We start from the raw sequence: 18,269 nt of genomic DNA, 5'->3' as shown, positions 1-18,269 counted from the left end.
TCAGGTTAGTAAAGCTCCTTTCCCACTGCACAAAAAAATGCTAACTCCCGCTAACATCAGACTTTTTAATGCAGCGGAAATGGTTTTATTCGACATTCACACCCGGGTCAAATGACTCTAAGGTAGTCACAGGTTATCACCTCTGGCTCCAGTTAGCATTGATAAGAACACAACACCTGGATGGATGAGCTAATTTTAGCCCTTTAACTAGCAAGATGCAATGATGAGCCGTCACATAACACTGTCTGACTTCACCCAAGCAGCGCTCAAACATTGTGCCAAATTAGTCTCGCTGAGTTCGAGAGACAGACTGAGTGAGTAAGAGATAAAAAGAGGTAACCACCTAGAGTTGTCTTTCCTCTGTGCTGCTGTCTCATATTGTTGTCTGCTGTTTACCTGTTCTCCGGCCTGTCTGTGATGTCGACACTAATTCTGGAAACGGGGTTTAAAGCTATTTACCAAATAATAATCACAATAAATCTGTCATTATAAAACTTGACTCATCATAAAAACTAAATAAATTTGTTACTAGGGTGCCAGTAGTGCCACAGGAAATACATACATACAGTATAATATTGTCCTTAGCCGACTGCAGGCACAGCCACATAGTGTTTGTTGTGACAGACTATGAGGTCTGTTTTTCAATTCCGTCCTGATTGGTTCAGAATTGGTGCAGAGTGATTTCATTATGGTGCTGCAGCAGTCGCCTTTAATAAATAGTGTGTGTGTATTGCTCGACAGTTATTTATTGTTGCATGACAGAGATCAGAACGATGATTTGTGGCCTTTCAAATGCAAACTGGAAAAGCACAATAGTCATCTTTATCTGGAGAAGATTTTCCATGTCAAAAATCTCAGTTTCTCAGAAACTAACAAACAGCCTTGTCTTGAGCTTGGCCATCACGACGTTTAAAGTTCAACTGATTTTAATTGGATGTCACAAGGAGCAAGTTATCCCTCAACTTAAGCCACATTAACATAAAAAAATCAAAAGCTGCGATTTGGATTTGTCATCTCCCAGTTTTCCAAAAAGATTGATTGTGTTGCAGAAAAATGTTGTACACGTCATCAGTTTTAGGACATAATTTAACACCAGTGATAAGAAAGTCTCTGTCTTTCTGAGAAAAATGGTTACCAGAATTCTTGTGTAAGCATGGCTAATTTAAAAGGGTACTTTGCTGATTTTCAACTAGCTTTGTATCAAAACAACATGGGCAGTATGTGCAAATGAACGGTGGTACACTTCCCTCCATCTTACCAGCGCCTAGATATCTCTCCTCCGCCCCACATCCGAACTCCGCTGGATTACGTAATTTACAACACCTAGCTCTCGGGCTGTTGCTTGAACTGTGGGCAGTGCTTCTGCATTTTCGTATTGCCCACCACTCATGCCGCCACTACAGACACAAACAGTATAAAGCAGGGGTGTCAAACTTATTTTAGTTCATAGGTCACATACAGCCCAGTTTGATCTCCATTGTATAATAACCTGTAAATAACAAAGCCTTCAAATTTTGCCCTCTTCCTTAGTGTAAATAAGTAACATTACAAGAAGCTTACATTATTTAGTAAATAATTTTACTTATATCTTTTTTCTCTTTTCTGTATCCTTTATTATGTTTCATATTTTATTGCTCTGTAAAGCACTTTGAACTGCCCTTGTGTAAGAAATGTGCTATTACAAATAAAGCTGCCTTGCCTTGAAAACGTTAATTAATGAACAACCAATTTACTAAACAATACAAGTGAAAATGCCAATGCTATTTTGTTAGCACCAAGGTTGTAGGTTTTCTCCCTCGAGTAAAAGTGTCCTTTTCTTTGTTTTCTCTGGTTCTGTAGCACCACTGTCGAAAGTATTTGTGTCTGTCTACTGCATAGACATCCTAGCTTTGTTAAAAGGCCATCATTCCAGCTGTGAATTACATGTCTGCATATTGAATCTGTATCAGTATAACAGGTTTTGCAGCCTCTGTGTAGGTATCAGTATTTTATAGCTGCAACTGTAAACATAAATAACATGAAATGTGTGTTTGCTGTGACAGCGGAGGCCACCGTGTATGGTCGTGGATCTGTTCCATGACTTCTGTGATGGCTCCAAACTGTTGGACCTGCTGGAGGTGATGAGCGGCCAGCGCCTTGTGAGTCCCCTCTCAGTTCAACATGCTTTCCAGTCAACAGCCGATAGTTTTAATGAGCCCACTGACTGACTCTGAGGTTGTGTTTTGCAGAGTCGGGAAAGAGGCAGGGGAATGTTTCAGCACAGGAGCAACATTGAGAAAGCCCTTTCCTTTCTAAAGAAGAAATCGGTAAATGACACACTAAAGGAGCTCACATGCAGTCACCACACATATAGGGAGAACTTTACTACTGACACAAACAAAATCAAGGAGATGATGCAGTTTGGGAACAGATAATAACATTGACGTTGTATTTATAGGTTAAACTGTGATAACTGCTGCCCCACTCACCAACTGGAAATGTGTGCAACTTGAAAACTGTCCTGTTTTCTCCCCAGATCAAACTAGTCAACATAAACATTCCTGATATTATTGATGGTAAACCGTCCATCATCCTTGGCCTCATATGGACAATCATCCTACAGTACCATGTGAGTTTAATATGCTTACATTTCATAGGTTTTCCTTTTCTTTATTTCTTCTTCTTGTCTGTTAGGGGTCATAATTTCCTGTTGATCTTTCTGTTTTCCTTCTTACCTCACCAAGATAAAACATCATGTTATAAGACGCCAGTTTTTTGAGAATGTTGAACAGTTTTCTCTTATTTTTCTGCACTTTGATCATTTTCTTTTTTTTTTGGATACAGTAATTAGATTTGAGTTGATTTCCTGGTGGCAGTTTTACAGCTGTTATCAACCAACGAGCGGTATAAATTAGTGGAGCGAGGAAAACAATTACAATGCTAAAATTGAACACATTTATTTAAGCTTAATAACTTTAAAAATTTTGTAAGCAAAAGATGTCCCATGAGATTCTGGTGTTATTTGTGTGATGTTAAGTTTGTTATCCTCTACATCAGAACTGGTCTCCCTTCCCGTCTCTAGTCTTGCTTGTCCAGCTGTGAAGCTTTTTTCTGTATCTTTACACTTTTTTCACTGAGATACTGAGTGTCCAAATGTAAATTGGGTGTTGTTGGTTTTCTTAGATCGAGGAATTGGCCAGTGGCCTTTCTTTCGATTCCCGTCAGTCCTCCATGGAGTCTTTGGCCAGTCTGGACTCCCGCTCCACCTTGTCGAGCCGCTCAGCCGGCAGCAGTCCCGTCCCTCCCAGAGGCTCGCCACTACACAACCGATTCAGGGTTTCTGCCAAGAAGGCCCTGCTGCTGTGGGTCCGCGAACAGTGCCACAAGTAAGCACCCGATCAGCTGAATGGTATCAATGAACAAGGATACATTTAAATGTGTTGTGAAGGGTTTATTTAGGGTTACAATGATATCGACTTGTCAAAGCCTTGAAAAACCTGTAAGTGCTCTGTTGTGGGCCAAGTTAAGGATGTAAGGAGAGACTGATTCTCACACAGGGACTTCCTGGTAATTTCCAGGTCCAGGCTAAAGATCAAAACCTGATCAGCGCTTTGCTGTCTGAGCTGTAGGTGTTAAGATGCTGCCTGCCAAAACCTGTTAAAACACTTTCCTCAATACATGGGCTTTAAGAGCATTTTGTGTTACATATTTCATTCCTGTCTATATTTATAAACGTGAAATATTATCAAGTTCATGTGCTTCTTGCTGCCATTTCGTATTGTGTTCTGCAGTTAATAAGCCCATAACATAGTTTTGCAAATAGACTTTTGATTGTACATGGAGCTCTATCAGTACTACATGGAAATCTACATACATACATACCTGAAAAGTATTTACCAGGATTTATTTTTTATATTAAACACTTCAAAGAAATATTCATGTACCCATTTTAAAAGTCTTCCACAAACAAGATAAAGCAACACAACATGGGGCCCCAGACCAAGGCAAGGCAGTAGTAGCAGAAGTACAAGTTTTGAAAACTCATTTTTAATTAAGATTTTATTATTTTACCTTTATTTTATTGGTCCAAACATTATTGTTTTTTCCTTAAAGTCCTGCACTTAGTTTTAAAATATGCCTTATACTTACTTTGAATACTGTGGGTGGTTTTCTTTGTCTTTTATATTGTTGGATTCAGTCTATTTATTGTCCTGTTAATTGTCTTTTTAATCCTTGGTTACATTCATAATTTTAATCTTAGTAGTTAATGGGTTCTGCTTGTTTGTTCTTTATCTTTAACAATTCTGAATCTTTTTAGCAGCAATGATATTCATTGTTGTCTCTGGCTGGTAATATTACATCATATCCCTCTCACATTTTGTTTTATGAATATCAGCTTTTGCCGTCTGGCAGCGTCTTCAAAGTCCTACAAGCTTGATTAAACAGGTTGAGGAACTCTTTTGTTCGTCAGTCTGTCAAACTACTAAATCAGAGTTTGTTGGCCTCGGTGTACCTGAGTTGAACACTGATTATAAAAGGGAGCAATTAAATTGTTGGCACTGCATCTACTTTTCGTAATGTCTGATGTGATGTGTAGCATTTGTAGTATTGTTTTGTTTGGTTGGGTAAATGTTGTGTTTTGTATTTTTGTATGTGTATTTATGTGAAACAGTGTGTGTCCTGGGACACAAGACAAATTTCAGATAGTATTTTGATAATTAAGTGCAGTCAAATCAAGTATCCAAACAGACACACAGACAGCACATGCAGCATCAATGATCTTTATTATAATAGTAATAAAATGATTTGTGTCCCTCAGAGCTGGCTGTTCAATAAATGTGAAAGACTTCAAAACTAGCTGGAGGAGTGGAGTGGCCTTCCTGGCGATCCAGTACGCTCTGCGGCCGGACCTGGTGGATCTGTCCAAAGCCAGAACCAGAAGCAACAAACAGAACCTGGAGGAGGCCTTCAGCATCGCAGAGAGAGAGCTGAGGATCCCCAGACTGCTGGATCCTGATGGTGAGTCACTCTGCTGTTTTCAGGAAGTATCATAGCAATATTTTAAAATATTATATGCTCGTGACAATAGAAAACATTTGTATGTAGCCTTGGCTGGTGGAGGTCTCAACTTGAGCCTAATTTAATTGTTCCTCACTTGTTAATTTGGTGCTGTTGCGGCACTACGTTAGCAGATGTCTCATCTTGAGATAACCGTTCATTCGGTGTCGTTCAGTGAGTGTAGCAGCCGGGCTGTTTGGACTAGAGTTTGATTCAGTCGCTTCTCATTTACTCTCAACAGCAACTCGGAAAAGTGGGGATTTATGAGCATTCAGACATTCAACAGCCTGACCCGATACATGAAGCCCAGTTCAGACCAAAGATTCGCGATGAGACGAGTTGAAACAGGCAACTACTTGCAAAGCGTCGTTCTGCAACGTTCTAAAAACCTGCTTGTTCACACCAATGCAACCAGATGAGACGTTGCATCATCTCTATGCAACAACTCTCTGTACTTCTGTTCTGATTTGCACCTTCTCAGGCTTATTTTGTGGCTAAATATAATTTGTAGCTTCTTAAAATATGAACGAGGATAGTGATAGTGAGATACTGGCTACAGCTGCATTTGTAGTAGTGATGAAACCGTGAAAAAAAGAAACAAAACAAGCAGCAGCAGCGACCCACTATCCGACACCGGCACACTGTGATGACAGAAACAGAGGGCTCGGCAGGGACGGAGCACCTGCTGCAGCAAGTGGACACACCGTCTTCTGTCATTTTGACTTGACCAGCAGACTTCACTACAAGTCTACTGGCTGTTGACACAGGTGACGAGCTTGATGTTCTCAAACCAGCCACCGGCGATTTAACCATTTGAGTTGCAGGTGACGCCATCAGCCAGCTTGAGCCGAGTTCAGACAGTCAGCTCACACTGTTTCAACTTTTCTCTGCAACGTTCTAAAATGGTTTTGTCTCGTTGCGCATCTTTGGTCTGAACTGAGCTTCACGAACATTAAATGGAGTTGTTCAAAAAGTTTAAAACATTTATTTAGCCCATCACTACGTGCGTTTGCTGGCCACTGGTCATCCTGTCGGCCCATCGCTGTGAAACTAGAAGCCAGTGTTTTCAAATATGATAAGCTGAGACTGAAATCTAAAGATTTTTGTTTGAAGAACTGTCCATAAAGACTCTTAGTCCTTGTCTTACACTCCAAGTGCATGAAATATCAAGACGCTTTCTTTGCATTTTGTTTTTCAATTCCTTGGCAGTTTCTCAAGTTGATGACGATGCAAAAACATTTTGACAGCCCTCTGAGTTTCACAACCTGGACTGACACAGATTGGCCATGTGTCTCACTTGATTGATTTATGAGTTACTAGTCAGTCCTCCACAATCATTTTGCCATAGTTGCACGAAATTCTGCTGGAAAGCTTTGTTTCAGTCTTTAGTTGACTCTGTAACTCATCCCTCCACGCCTTTGTGTCTGTAACAAACACTCTATTCCAATTATGATTCATCTGATTTGTCACTGACATATTTGGGTAGCAGTAATTGAGGTGGTGCCATGTGAATCTTTGTGAATGTAAGTGTAGCTGAGCGCTGCGACGGAGCCATGCCCAGCGAGCCTGAGGGCGAGTGGGATGGCGATCTGACAGTCTGCTGACTCGCCTGCCGTGTGTTTGCTTCACTCTGGTATAAAACCCTCAGTTGTTTCTCTCTGCCTGTTAGTTCATGGACAGAACTTTTATCAGACGGATGATTTAAAAACGGAGGAGCTACACCTTCATTGTTCAGGTTCCAGCATTAAACTCCACCTGCTGCAGGAGCTTGCTCATGTGTTAGTCTAAACTTCTGACAATAGTGTGAGAGTGACCATGGAGGAATGTGATGTGGATGCAGATGTGGACGTTCGGGATCCTGATGAGAAGTCCATCATGACCTACGTGGCTCAGTTCCTGCAGTACTCCAAAGACCTGCCGGTGACAGAGGAAGAAATGCAGGTCTGTATCACTGCATGTTTTCTTGATAAATACCAAGCAGCACAGGACACTGTTTCACTCTGCAGCAGTGTTTGCAGAAAAGTTTTAAAGTGAGTGTAACTTGCAGTTCAGACAGCCAACTCAGGTGGAATTTAGGATGTTTTCAGCTCTTAAACTGCAGCAGTCCAATGCCAACAATTAGGGTGCAGCTGAGCGCTGTCTAATCTGATCCTGCAACGGTAACATTCAACCTAGATATCTATAAAAAAAAACTTTTGTATTTCAACCAGATTTTGCACATTTAAACTAGATATTTAGATTTTTCTGACCTCACCAGATCACCTTTATGGGTTTTTTTTCTTTAATCTGCTTCAATCTTCATGTTTGCAAAAGTCTGATTGATGATTTTGTGTTGCTGCCAAAATCAATATTTGAGCATAACCATGGATATAAATAGTGTGTGGACAAAGTAATACACATGCTGCATAGGAATCTTTTAAATCTGGTCACTGAAGACTTGTTCTGAAGATAGGAACCAGAGGTAGGGTATTTCACAGTACAACAATAAGTGTATTGTTGTTGACACACTCCACACCACCTTCTGCTCAGCTTCTGTCAACTCGTGCGCTGCAAACAGTTTGTAAACAACAGGAATCTGCTTTGTAATATAGTCAGTGTCATGCTTGTTACCTCGCGTGCACTTTCTCTGCCATTTCTTCTATGCTTATTGGCCAGAATATATACAGATACAGATAAAGGCATGATAAAATTATATCAGCTTCCAATAAATCAGTGTGGACTTGAATGTTTTTGGATGTTGTATCCAAGTTGTATTAAATTTATCATGAGCATTCATGTATCTTTCCTCTCTAAGTTTTTGTTGGGCATCCTTTTGTTCACTCTTTCCTCCTTTTGCCTTCTCTCTTTCCTCCCTTCCCTTTTCCCTCCTAGACACAATACCTGACAGTCCCTAAAAGCCCTTCTCCTGTCGACCTGCCTGTTCACTACACTCCTGCTATTTCTGCCTCACCTCTGCGACAGGTACACCCGACAGTCGTGATCCACCTCTGTTTCATTTCTCATCTTTTGTCCACCTCTCACCAATCACAGTACCTTGCAAAAGATTCAGTGATACCTTAAATCATAATTAATATATGCCTTAATCTCTCCATCTCTCCATGAAATCACTAGTTTTTTTTTTCAGATGGAATTTTCTGCAACCTTTTTAGATGGTCAGATAATACAGTTTTCACAAAGTAACTGTGGGCTAATCGTAAAATATAGGTCAGAAAATGTATAATTGGATGAATAAACAAAAACAAACCTAGGGTGGTGCATAAAAACCTGCCTGAATCTACTGTATCTGCGTCAGTGCCACACCCCCCTGTCACTGTTTTATGCCTTTAAAAGAGCTGCTGTTTTTCTCCGTTCATGCAAAGTGTTTGGAAACCCTCTGGCTTGCTGCTTGGCAATTGTCAGCCTCTTTACTGCTGTGTCACACGGTGTAAATCAGCCGCGCAAAACCCTTACAGCACCCGCAAATAACTTTAGATTCCACTGCTGATGATTATGTCTCATAAAGACACGCCAGGAAAGTTGTTTATTGGGACGGGGCTGCAGTTACTCAAATGAAAAAGTCGGTCTCTAAGAGGCAAGATTACCTTTAAATCATATGTTGGGTTATAAGCAGGACTGATCATGCAGAATCAAACTAGTTTGCCCTGTTCTCTAGGAACACATCCAAAACCACAGCGAGGGCGTGTTTTTCTGCCTCCCATGAGATGAGTAAAACACTCATAGGGTGACTGTGTTGTGCAGCTACTCCTTCACTCCACTGACATTCTTGTTGGTAAAGCCTGCCGCAGAGCTCATGACAGATCAGTCACAGTGGACATGACACCTGTCGGCTCTGGTGTTTGACAAGATATCAGCATGTTCAGATGTGGCTGCTGTAGACATTTGAGATTGTAATCTACTTTGTGTGTTGTTTCTTTACCCCCCAAGAGGTGTTCATTTTCAAATTTGGGACTAATCCTGCAGCGATTGTGCAAGATACATTTTAGGGTGGAGGGCACAGAGTCTGGAAAACAATCTGCAAAAACAGGAGTGTGTTGAAATTTTTGAAACACAGCTGAAAATGCATTTGAAAATAGCAGCTCTTACTCTGCATATAATGCACAAAATTCTAACAAATAAACCTTGGTGCTACTACACATTGAATTCTTTATACATTTCATTAAATTATATCCAACTATGTCCTCACACAACCCCATTTACAGCTTTATATGAGGTGGCTGCTCTGCATGTTTCCATTTTCTTACGAGTAAAATAAGGACCCAACTGTGTTGCCAGATCATACCTCTGTATGGGCTTGGTACTCTGCACAGGCTTGCTTGATGCACAAAACATTTTGGCACACCAGCTGCCATTATGTTTTGTGTAAAGCATCTCATGACTGGTGCCTTGTGGGAAAGCTTTTTGATTCCATGGTTTGGTTTATTGCCTAATAAATAGAACCTTGTTTACAAAATTGTAACACAGTTGTATATGAGCACTAGACAGAGGAGAACTGCGCTTTAACTGCAGTCAGTAATGTCTTTTAAAGGGACAGTTCACCCCAAAATCAATAATGCATATTTTTCCTCTTATCTGTGATGCTATTTATCAGTCTAGATTGTTTTGCTGTGAGTTGCAGAGTGTTGGATATATCAGCTGTAGAGATGTCTGCTTCTCTCTAATATAATGGAACTAGATGGCACTCAGCTTGTGGTGCTCAAAGTGCTAAAAAAAAATACGTTTAAAGAACTTAACAGCAGTGTTTCTTTCCAGAAATCATGACCTGGTTACACAAGATAATCCACAGACCTTGTTGTGAGCATTTTCATGTAGGAACTATTTTCTCTCTACCGAACAACACCCGTCAACTGTATCACCGCACAGAAGGAAGTGTGCATCTACTCATGGATGAGATGCTCATGCTGGTGACAGCATGAGCAGTGAACACTAATGGCTAGGCTGTCACAGTGATACAGTTGGTGGGTGTAGACATCAGGTTATCACCTGCTCTGGCCTCAACTGGTTACAGTTCTTTGCACTGGTATGGGATGTTTAGTTTAGGTTAGTTTAGTTTGGTCAAAACTCAAAACACTGCAGTTACTTCACACAGATATTTTGAGCTGTTCAGTTTGACAAAGTTTATCTTTTTTTTTTCTTCTGGTTTTTGACCTCAGGGTGGAGATCAAAGATTAAGCTATGTATGTCAAACTAAATATCACTGATCATGAATGACATTGTGTTAAGAAATGAACAACTGAATTTAGCTTGTAATTGTACATTTGTCCTCAGTCAGTAACTGTTTTATTTCCATGTTGCCAGGTGACACCTGATCAGAAGGCACAGGAAGTGACATGCTGGCTGGTTCAGGCCTATGACGAGTTGCTGGAGGGATGGGACTCCACAGAGGGAGAGAGCTACTCAGAGAGATACCATGTATGTTTCCAGCTACTTCCTATCAAGATACATTAAGGAAATATTGTAGAATTTTAAAGTATCACGCATCATTGTCTTATTAACTGTAGTACGATCATGTTGTGTCATTAATATTATTGTTTATCACCAAGTGGCACTAAACATTACATTTTTTTCATCCCTCAGGTGATTCAGACCTTTCTGGTGTCCTTTAATGAGCAGCGGCGTCCCATCATGCCTTTACTGACAGCGATGAGACGGACCCCGAAACTGAGCGATGAGCAGCGGGCTCTCAGAGACGCGTGGGACAACCTTACTGAAAAGGTCAATTTCACTCAAATCTGTCATCCTGTCCAAACCTTAAAAACCTTATACTGAATATATCCGATATCATATTTGTGTACAGTACATTCAAGACAAATATATATGTGTGTGTGTGTGTGTGTGTGTGTGTGTATTTTAACCTTTTTTATTGTGTTTTTTTTTTTTTTTTGGTTAGTTTTGGCAGTTTTAAGCATTATTTTTTTATTGTGAAATATATATTTGAAAAATACATACATTTAAGACAAATATATACACATTTTGTCTTTTTATAAGTCTGCATGTAAATATTTGAAAGAAGAAAAAAACATAATATTTTTTGTTACATTATATATAATATATATATTTGATATGTTCTTATCTTGATATTTTAATGTTTTGCTTTAATGGAGCCTTGCAGCGAAAGTATTTCACATGATTGTACTTGTATAACTGCAGTGACAGTATACATTTTGAATCTTGAATTTTGAATATAAAAACATATTATGGACCAGCAACCTCAAAAATATTGATAGCTTAATCCTTATTGTGGCAACTGCTCTGTGTATGCAGCTCCGCAGAAGTCACTATACATTTACCTCTCTACTCTGTAGTCTTCTCCCACACTGAACTCGTTTCTGTGTGCAGTTTAATTTGAAAGACACTGAATTTACATGTCATAAAATGGGCTTCTTTGTCTCTGTCTTATCATTTAGCTACGTGAATACAAAGTGGAGTTAGATAAGAGTCTTCCAGCACCCTTGAACACGGTGGCTCGCTGGCTGCTGAAAACGGAGAAGGCCCTGGCCGAGGAGGAGGGTGACCCACAGGACCACGGCCGAGCTGCTGACGATGCCAGGGAGAAACAAGAGCTCCTCAAAGTAAATATTTACTGCGTCCAACTCTTCAACTGTACGACTTTAGGAAGTGAAATAGACAACAATGCTGACTTAGTAAGCCCAGGTACCTCAGGCAGGGTTTTCCACATTTAATATATAAATAACTTCTGCAGAATAGCCCCTTTATTCTGAGTGTTCAGTTGTTAGTTCACTGTTCAGGAAAATATTATACAAATATCAAACAAACTGGCATATAAGCCAGTTCCTGGAACACATTTGTTTGTTGGGATAATGTGGAAACCCTTACCTCCTTTCTGAGGCATTAAAACATGGACCTTGACGAGCAGAAATGATGAATCTATTTTATATTTAAACAGAAACATGCATGTGAATGTGCTCACTGCTCAATGTTGCTGTAGGTCTGCCTGGAGGACATGCCGCAGCATGTGAAGACCTTCCAGTCCTTCCAAAACTTGGACGAGTATGGAAACGTGATGGTTCCTACTGACAAGATGGATGAACTAAAGAGGAGGTGAGAGCACTTTACCAGGTGGTCTGTGTGCGCATGTATGAAATCATGTATACTGCCCAGATGGTACTAGAATTGATTGATCTGTTTAAGTTTGGTATTTTTCAACCTGGACTCTATTTTCTCTTGTTTTTGTGTCTGTGTGACCAATGAGAACAAGATTTTTAAAACTTGTCCAGTATTGAGTAGGAGGGCAGGAGCCAGCTGCAGTGATACAAGCTGTAGTCTATCCACTTGGGACATGTTTGCCCCATCAATTTGCTTCCACTAACACTGGTTGTTTTTACCACTGACACGCTCGGACCATTATTCTAAGTGTCTGACAACATTATGGAAAGGATCCCTGCAGAGAAAGACCTTTGTTTTAAAGACTAAGATCATTTTTGTTTAACCAGAAACAGCCTCAAAGTGGTCTGGTCTGCTGAGTAAAAAAGCCCATTGTCCAGGCTAAAGGGAGCTCTCTCTCCCCACAGACCCAGCTCCACAGCTGCCTGAAGCACCTCATTTGCATTCCTGCCTGTATTTCTGTAACGTGGTTGCATCATTATGTAACACATTATCTATGCACGGAGTGCCCACCTGCAGGCTGCTTAGCCGCGCCCCCGAACAAACCTACTTAGAGGGAGCTGGAGCAGAGGCTGCAGAGAGTCTGAACTGTCCATGTTGAGGAGATGCTGCTTTTTTAGTGTGGCTGCAAATTACCGTTGTTTGGACTGCCAGAGGAAGAAGAGATGAAGAAGGAGTAGTTGGAACTATTTTTAACGCTATTCCACAACTATATAACAACGTTTCATTGTGTTCCATTCATTTTCCTGAGGCTTGCTTCATGAACTAGCATCAGTTTTCACAGCGGTTACTCCTACGAGACCCGATGCAGATGTTACCTTAGTCACAGCAGTGTTTTTAGCAGCTCATGCAGCCTCGGGAGGTGAAATCTGGTTAAGATAAGCAGTGTGACATTTCCGTTACATGCTCTTACAAGCATTGCAACAATTACGAAACAACAACCTGAGCAAGCTGACCAATCAGAGCAGACTGGGCATCTGAGGAGGTGGGACATAAGCTCGCACAGTGTGTTTCAGAAGGAGAGCAGGGGTGCTGCAGAAATGGGTAGTAAAAGAAAAATAATGTGTGTTTTGAACCTAAATCTGTTCGACTAGACAACAATATTACAATCATGACCCCATGACGTCTTTAAATGGAGTCTGGTGGATTTGGTGATGGCAATTTTGTGGCTGTTTCTGGTCAAACAAAAAGGATCTTACTCTTCAACGCTTTATCTCTGCATGGATCTTTTCCATAAATTGCCAGACACTTAGAATAATGATCTGAGCCTGACAGTGGTAAAAACAAGCACTTTTGACAGTAATATGCCCCAAGTGTTTACATTGCAGCCTGTTGTGCCACTCCCCAGCTGCTGAACCAGTATCAAAAAAGATTGTTTCTCTTAGTCACGTAGACACAAAAACAGAAAATAGGGTCCAGGTTGAAAAGAATGAAATTACTCTATAAGTAAAATGTCCTAGTAGTACATCTAATGTCATGACCTGGATATAATCAAGGCCGATGTTTAAGCACAGGGAAAAATCTCCTGAAAGAGTTACAACACACCACAAATGGTATCATTCTGTTATGTGACAATAAAGTGTGGTGTCAAATGTTGTTTTAGCGAGACACATCTGATACCAGAGAAGCAAAACGAACTTAAAGATTGTGGCTTTTTCTGGTGTATTTCAGGAATGTTGGCTCTATATCATGGAAATTTCATTGAAACATTATACATATCATTAGGTGTCAGGTTGTCCAAGTCATTTGTTTATTATTTTGGTAACATTCGAACCTTATTTGTTGACGTGTCCACCAGATTCACCAGTGTGAGAGTGACTGCCAAATACCACGGGATCAAGCTGGATTACAGAGAGCACCGTCACACAGTTTTAGATCTGTTGGGGCAGATCAAGACCAAGCTGCGGCTTTGGAAGAGACCTTACATCTCCCCAGAGGCTGTCAGGTTGTTGCTGCAAGAATGGCATGTGAGTAGTTTTTAGGCCAGATTCATTATCTTTGGAGACTTATTTCATTCATTGCAAGTGGTTTGAAGGAAGTGGGACAAAGTTGCTTTATGCATACGTATCAGGCCTCGTCCATGCATACATGGGTATTTTTGAAAACAGGGTGTTTCCCTCTATCATTCTCAAAAAAATAAAATAAAATCCACACATGCATTATTAAAAAAATCTCAGCACCAAATGAAAACCTGAATAAAACTGAAGTGCTTTCAAGAGCATGCCACAGCAACAGGCTGCAGTATAACCTTAGACCTAACGCCACGCAGGACAGAAGATGTTGCCCAATCAGAAGCCTGGAAAAAAAAAAAAAAAAGTGTTACCAGAAGGCTACCTGGAGCAGTGACCTCTGTACTGCACTGGGAACATAGACTGTTAAAATAATGGAGGTAGCTACTGTGACGTCATCCATTAGTTTGTGTACTCCTGCTCTGAAGCTTTGAGTTTTACGTTTTGACCATGGTCATGTTGGTTTTTTTGGAGCCAGAAGTGACCATGTTTGGGCGGGAGGGTGGCGCTGTGGAGGACACTATCAGCAGACAGTCTGTCACTCAAAGTAACTTTAAGCCTTAATAAAATGTAAACAGGTTAGTTATATAAAAATTAGCTCCTGCACAGTTGTTATGAACGGGGATATTAGCCATAGAGAGCAAAACCATTTTTTGTACCATTTTGTAAACATGTTAATTCCTGCTGTAGAAGTGGACATATTGACAGTTGGTGGTATGTAGAGGTTGACTTTCTTCTGGAGCCAACCTCAAGTGGCCATTAGAGGAACTGCAGGTTTTGGCACTCCATGCTGGCTTCATTTTTCAGCTGCTTGATTTGGACGCCTCTGTACCTCAATATACTGCAAGAGTAACTAAGTATATGTGTAAATATGTAAAAAGTCCTGTCGGCAAAGCATTATTTTGGTCATGTTGCACAAATTGTTGCCTCATTTGTGATGTTTCACAAAGGAGATAATAGCATACACTGAAGTCTCAAACCAAAAACTCAGTTTTCCCTGACTGCACGCCACCACTGCAAATGGCGTTTCTGAAAAACTTCACCCTGGATGGAGTTTTACAAAAGGCCTGTTTTAGGTGATGTAAAAAGCAGTTTGTGCATTGACAAAAGGCAAAAAACGCACAGAAAAGGCTACATTATAAATATCCCTGTGCATATGTGGACTGGGCCTTTTATTTTTGATAACTGTTTTCCTGAAGCTAAGGTAATACTAAACACAATACAGCTAATGTTAGCATCAGTAAATGATGCAATTAGCATGCTTAACATCTGACAATATACAGCTGAGACAGAGATGTTAGAATCCAGCCACTGTAAAGAGGAAAACCTCTTTTGATGTTAGTAACAGCATGGCCTTCCCTCTGGTGCCACTCTCTAGAAAGACTTTCAACCAAAATGTTTGCCCCTCTAGTGATAATAGTTGAAGAACAACAGAATTCATCTCTGATTATTTCACCTCGCCGTTTAGAAATGTTGTTTCTAGTCCAAAATGAACGTTGTTATGTTACGCTACGCTACGTTATTACGGTTTGTTATCATATGGACTTTTTTTTTTTTGGGTTAACTTTTCTTTCTTTCATTTTCTTTTTTCCACAGGACCTGGTGAACACACAGGAGCTACCCTCTTTGTTAGAGTCAGCTCTTCACAAGCTGAAGCAGGTTTCTGAGAAATATTCAAGCAAATCTGCCCTCGGTAAGTGTTCTATGACTGTTTGTTGTTTGAAACCTTCCCTGGTCATGGGCCAGTTAATTAACTTATTTTTGGCATGACATTAACAACTATTTCTGTTTGCTCCTCAGCTGCAGATTACCACCAGGTCAGTCAGCAGGTGAAGCAGCTGGAAGAGGACACCGCTGCGGTTTTGGAAGAGGTGACCAAAACCAAGAGCACCATGGGACGGGTCCTGTCTGCTTGGGACTCCTACAGTGACTGCTTCAGCTCCCTGCAGGCTTGGCTGGAGCAAGGCTCTGCAGCACACAGCCATGGCCGAAGACCAGAGGTATTACTGCCACATCAACTAAAATATGTCACAAACAAATAATAGAATAGCCGACTGTTACAGACACGTCTTTTTACACACTTCAAGTTTCCTCCTCTCTCTTGATTATGATTGCTATGATCATATTTTTGTTAAGGTGACGTCAGAGATGATGGCGGAGTGGGGATCCCGACAGGCCCACCTGAACGAGGTGGGTAACTTCCTGATCGAGTCAACAGACCCCCAGACCAGCAGGGGCCTGGCAGAGGAGCTGCGCAGACTCAACATGCACTGGGCCGAGTTTGTCAAGAAAAACACATTTGTAAGTTACAGAACAAGGAAAACCTGGCTGGTTAGAAACAGTCAGTCTGATGCTTTGTTGTCAATTCATTTCTTGCCAGTGGATTAATCAGTGTATTTAGCCAACGTGAAAGTACTTTAGATGATATTTTTGATAGAGCATGTACCATATTGCACTCAGTATATGTAACTATATGCAAGGCTTTTTTTGTTTTTTCAGGGTGATTGGCTTTGTTGTTCCATGATGGCTTAGTTTCTTCTCTGTTTATTTTCTGTTGAATGACAGCAGGAATTTTGGTAGGTTCATGTCTCATACCTTTGGAATTGAAGCTCCGATTGTCTCATTGTTCTAATTATTCCCACACTGTGATTTGAAGGAGTGGCTTCGAGTTTGGAAGTTGTACTCCACCTTTGCTTTTTGTCTGGAGGCAATTATAAATGCAAAGCTTTTATAGTCTGTAATTATAGCGTATCATTATGTGGCTTCTTTCATTTCTCTGGTTGCATATTGGACAGGTGTTGGAGACACCTCAGTAAATTTTCTGTGAAGTGATTCCACCAGACTCTTGTATCATATCCACTGTGATATTAAAGTACAGGAAGCAAGTGTCCATGAAAATGCTGGTGTAAATTGCCATACTGCATAAACAAGTGCACTATAGATGATTGACTTATAGGCTAAAAGCAAGTAATCAGTTTTACACAAGCTTCTTTTGTCTTTGCGAGTATTGAATTTGCTTTTCAGTCTACCTGATATTTAACAATGTAACTTGTGCTTTTTCCAGGACAACACGGCTGAGCCCAGCGCTGACGTCCAGGCCAGACCCCAAGACATCCAAGCTCTGATCAGAGAAGCCACTCTGATTCTCAGAGAGCCTCTGGAGGCCATGGGAGGTCCCTTACGCACCTACAGAAAAAGAATACAGGTAGGACTAATTGATGAATGAACTACACCTTGGCAGAATGGTGTAGAGTCATATGTTAACTGTCTTAACGTCTGAATGAAACTCAGCTCTGAGCAGGTACATCTCACATGGTTAATTTCACAACATTCTGGTGTCTTGTTTACCACATAGGTTTGTACCTCTAAAAAAAAAATATAAATATATATATATATATATATATATATATATATATATATATATAGATATTAAATTGATTTAAAATGATGATCAAATCAGTAACAACTTCCTGCCAAACAGCTAGTTCAGCAGAACTGTTTTCAACAATCAGAAAGTTACACATTTTGGCCTAAGATCGAAGTAAGATCTTAGAAATCAGCAAAATCACTTAACCCTTTTGATAACACAGTGTAATGATTACATGTAAAACAGCAGTCTGGTCAGAATTGACACATCCCAAGTCCCATCCACTGTAGTTACTGTCGCTTGGTCAAACAAGCTTGACAAAAAGAGACATGGCGACATCAGTTTAGTTTAGCCTGGTCCCACAGTGTGTATTAGACTAGATTAGATCTGGGCATCAGGTAACAAAGCTTCAAGAAGTCGACAGTAAGGACTACAGTATGTGATGGAAAGATGAATTCACGATGGAATGCTAGATGTTGTGTATATCCAAATAAACACCAAAGGTTTAGCTTAGCATATAGCATATCTAATACAATAGGAAAGGGGGAAAGTCAACTGTTGTTTGCCGTGTTCCAAGTTCACCTGTTATTGGGGCAAAGAGCAACAAGGGCCTAGGACTTACAGAGCTAATTAGAAATAACAGATCTCACATGCAGTCATTTGCCTGTCAAATCAGAATGCTCTTGAGAATTTTACTTTTCATGACCAGATACATCTCTGTAGAGTTCACTGTT

The 18,269-nt window shown here is 40.4% G+C and overlaps 1 protein-coding gene across 1 annotated transcript in view; it reads left to right on the top strand.

The window, feature by feature from the left end:
* Nucleotides 1–18,269, top strand: part of syne2b (spectrin repeat containing, nuclear envelope 2b) — a 235,832-nt gene that overhangs the window by 28,498 nt on the left and 189,065 nt on the right. Inside the window, 16 exon segments of the mRNA XM_049596570.1 lie at nucleotides 2,043–2,138; nucleotides 2,229–2,306; nucleotides 2,516–2,608; nucleotides 3,163–3,365; nucleotides 4,799–4,998; nucleotides 6,878–6,978; nucleotides 7,909–7,998; nucleotides 10,333–10,446; nucleotides 10,612–10,749; nucleotides 11,442–11,606; nucleotides 11,984–12,096; nucleotides 13,958–14,126; nucleotides 15,765–15,861; nucleotides 15,969–16,168; nucleotides 16,305–16,469; nucleotides 17,233–17,373. Coding sequence (XP_049452527.1) covers nucleotides 2,043–2,138; nucleotides 2,229–2,306; nucleotides 2,516–2,608; nucleotides 3,163–3,365; nucleotides 4,799–4,998; nucleotides 6,878–6,978; nucleotides 7,909–7,998; nucleotides 10,333–10,446; nucleotides 10,612–10,749; nucleotides 11,442–11,606; nucleotides 11,984–12,096; nucleotides 13,958–14,126; nucleotides 15,765–15,861; nucleotides 15,969–16,168; nucleotides 16,305–16,469; nucleotides 17,233–17,373 — 2,163 coding nt within the window.

Source organism: Epinephelus fuscoguttatus, linkage group LG14 (genome assembly GCF_011397635.1).
Source record: "Epinephelus fuscoguttatus linkage group LG14, E.fuscoguttatus.final_Chr_v1".
Classification (NCBI taxonomy): domain Eukaryota; kingdom Metazoa; phylum Chordata; class Actinopteri; order Perciformes; family Serranidae; genus Epinephelus; species Epinephelus fuscoguttatus.
The sequence above is the reverse complement of the archived record's forward strand: the minus strand, read 5'-3'. Positions and strand labels throughout refer to the sequence as shown.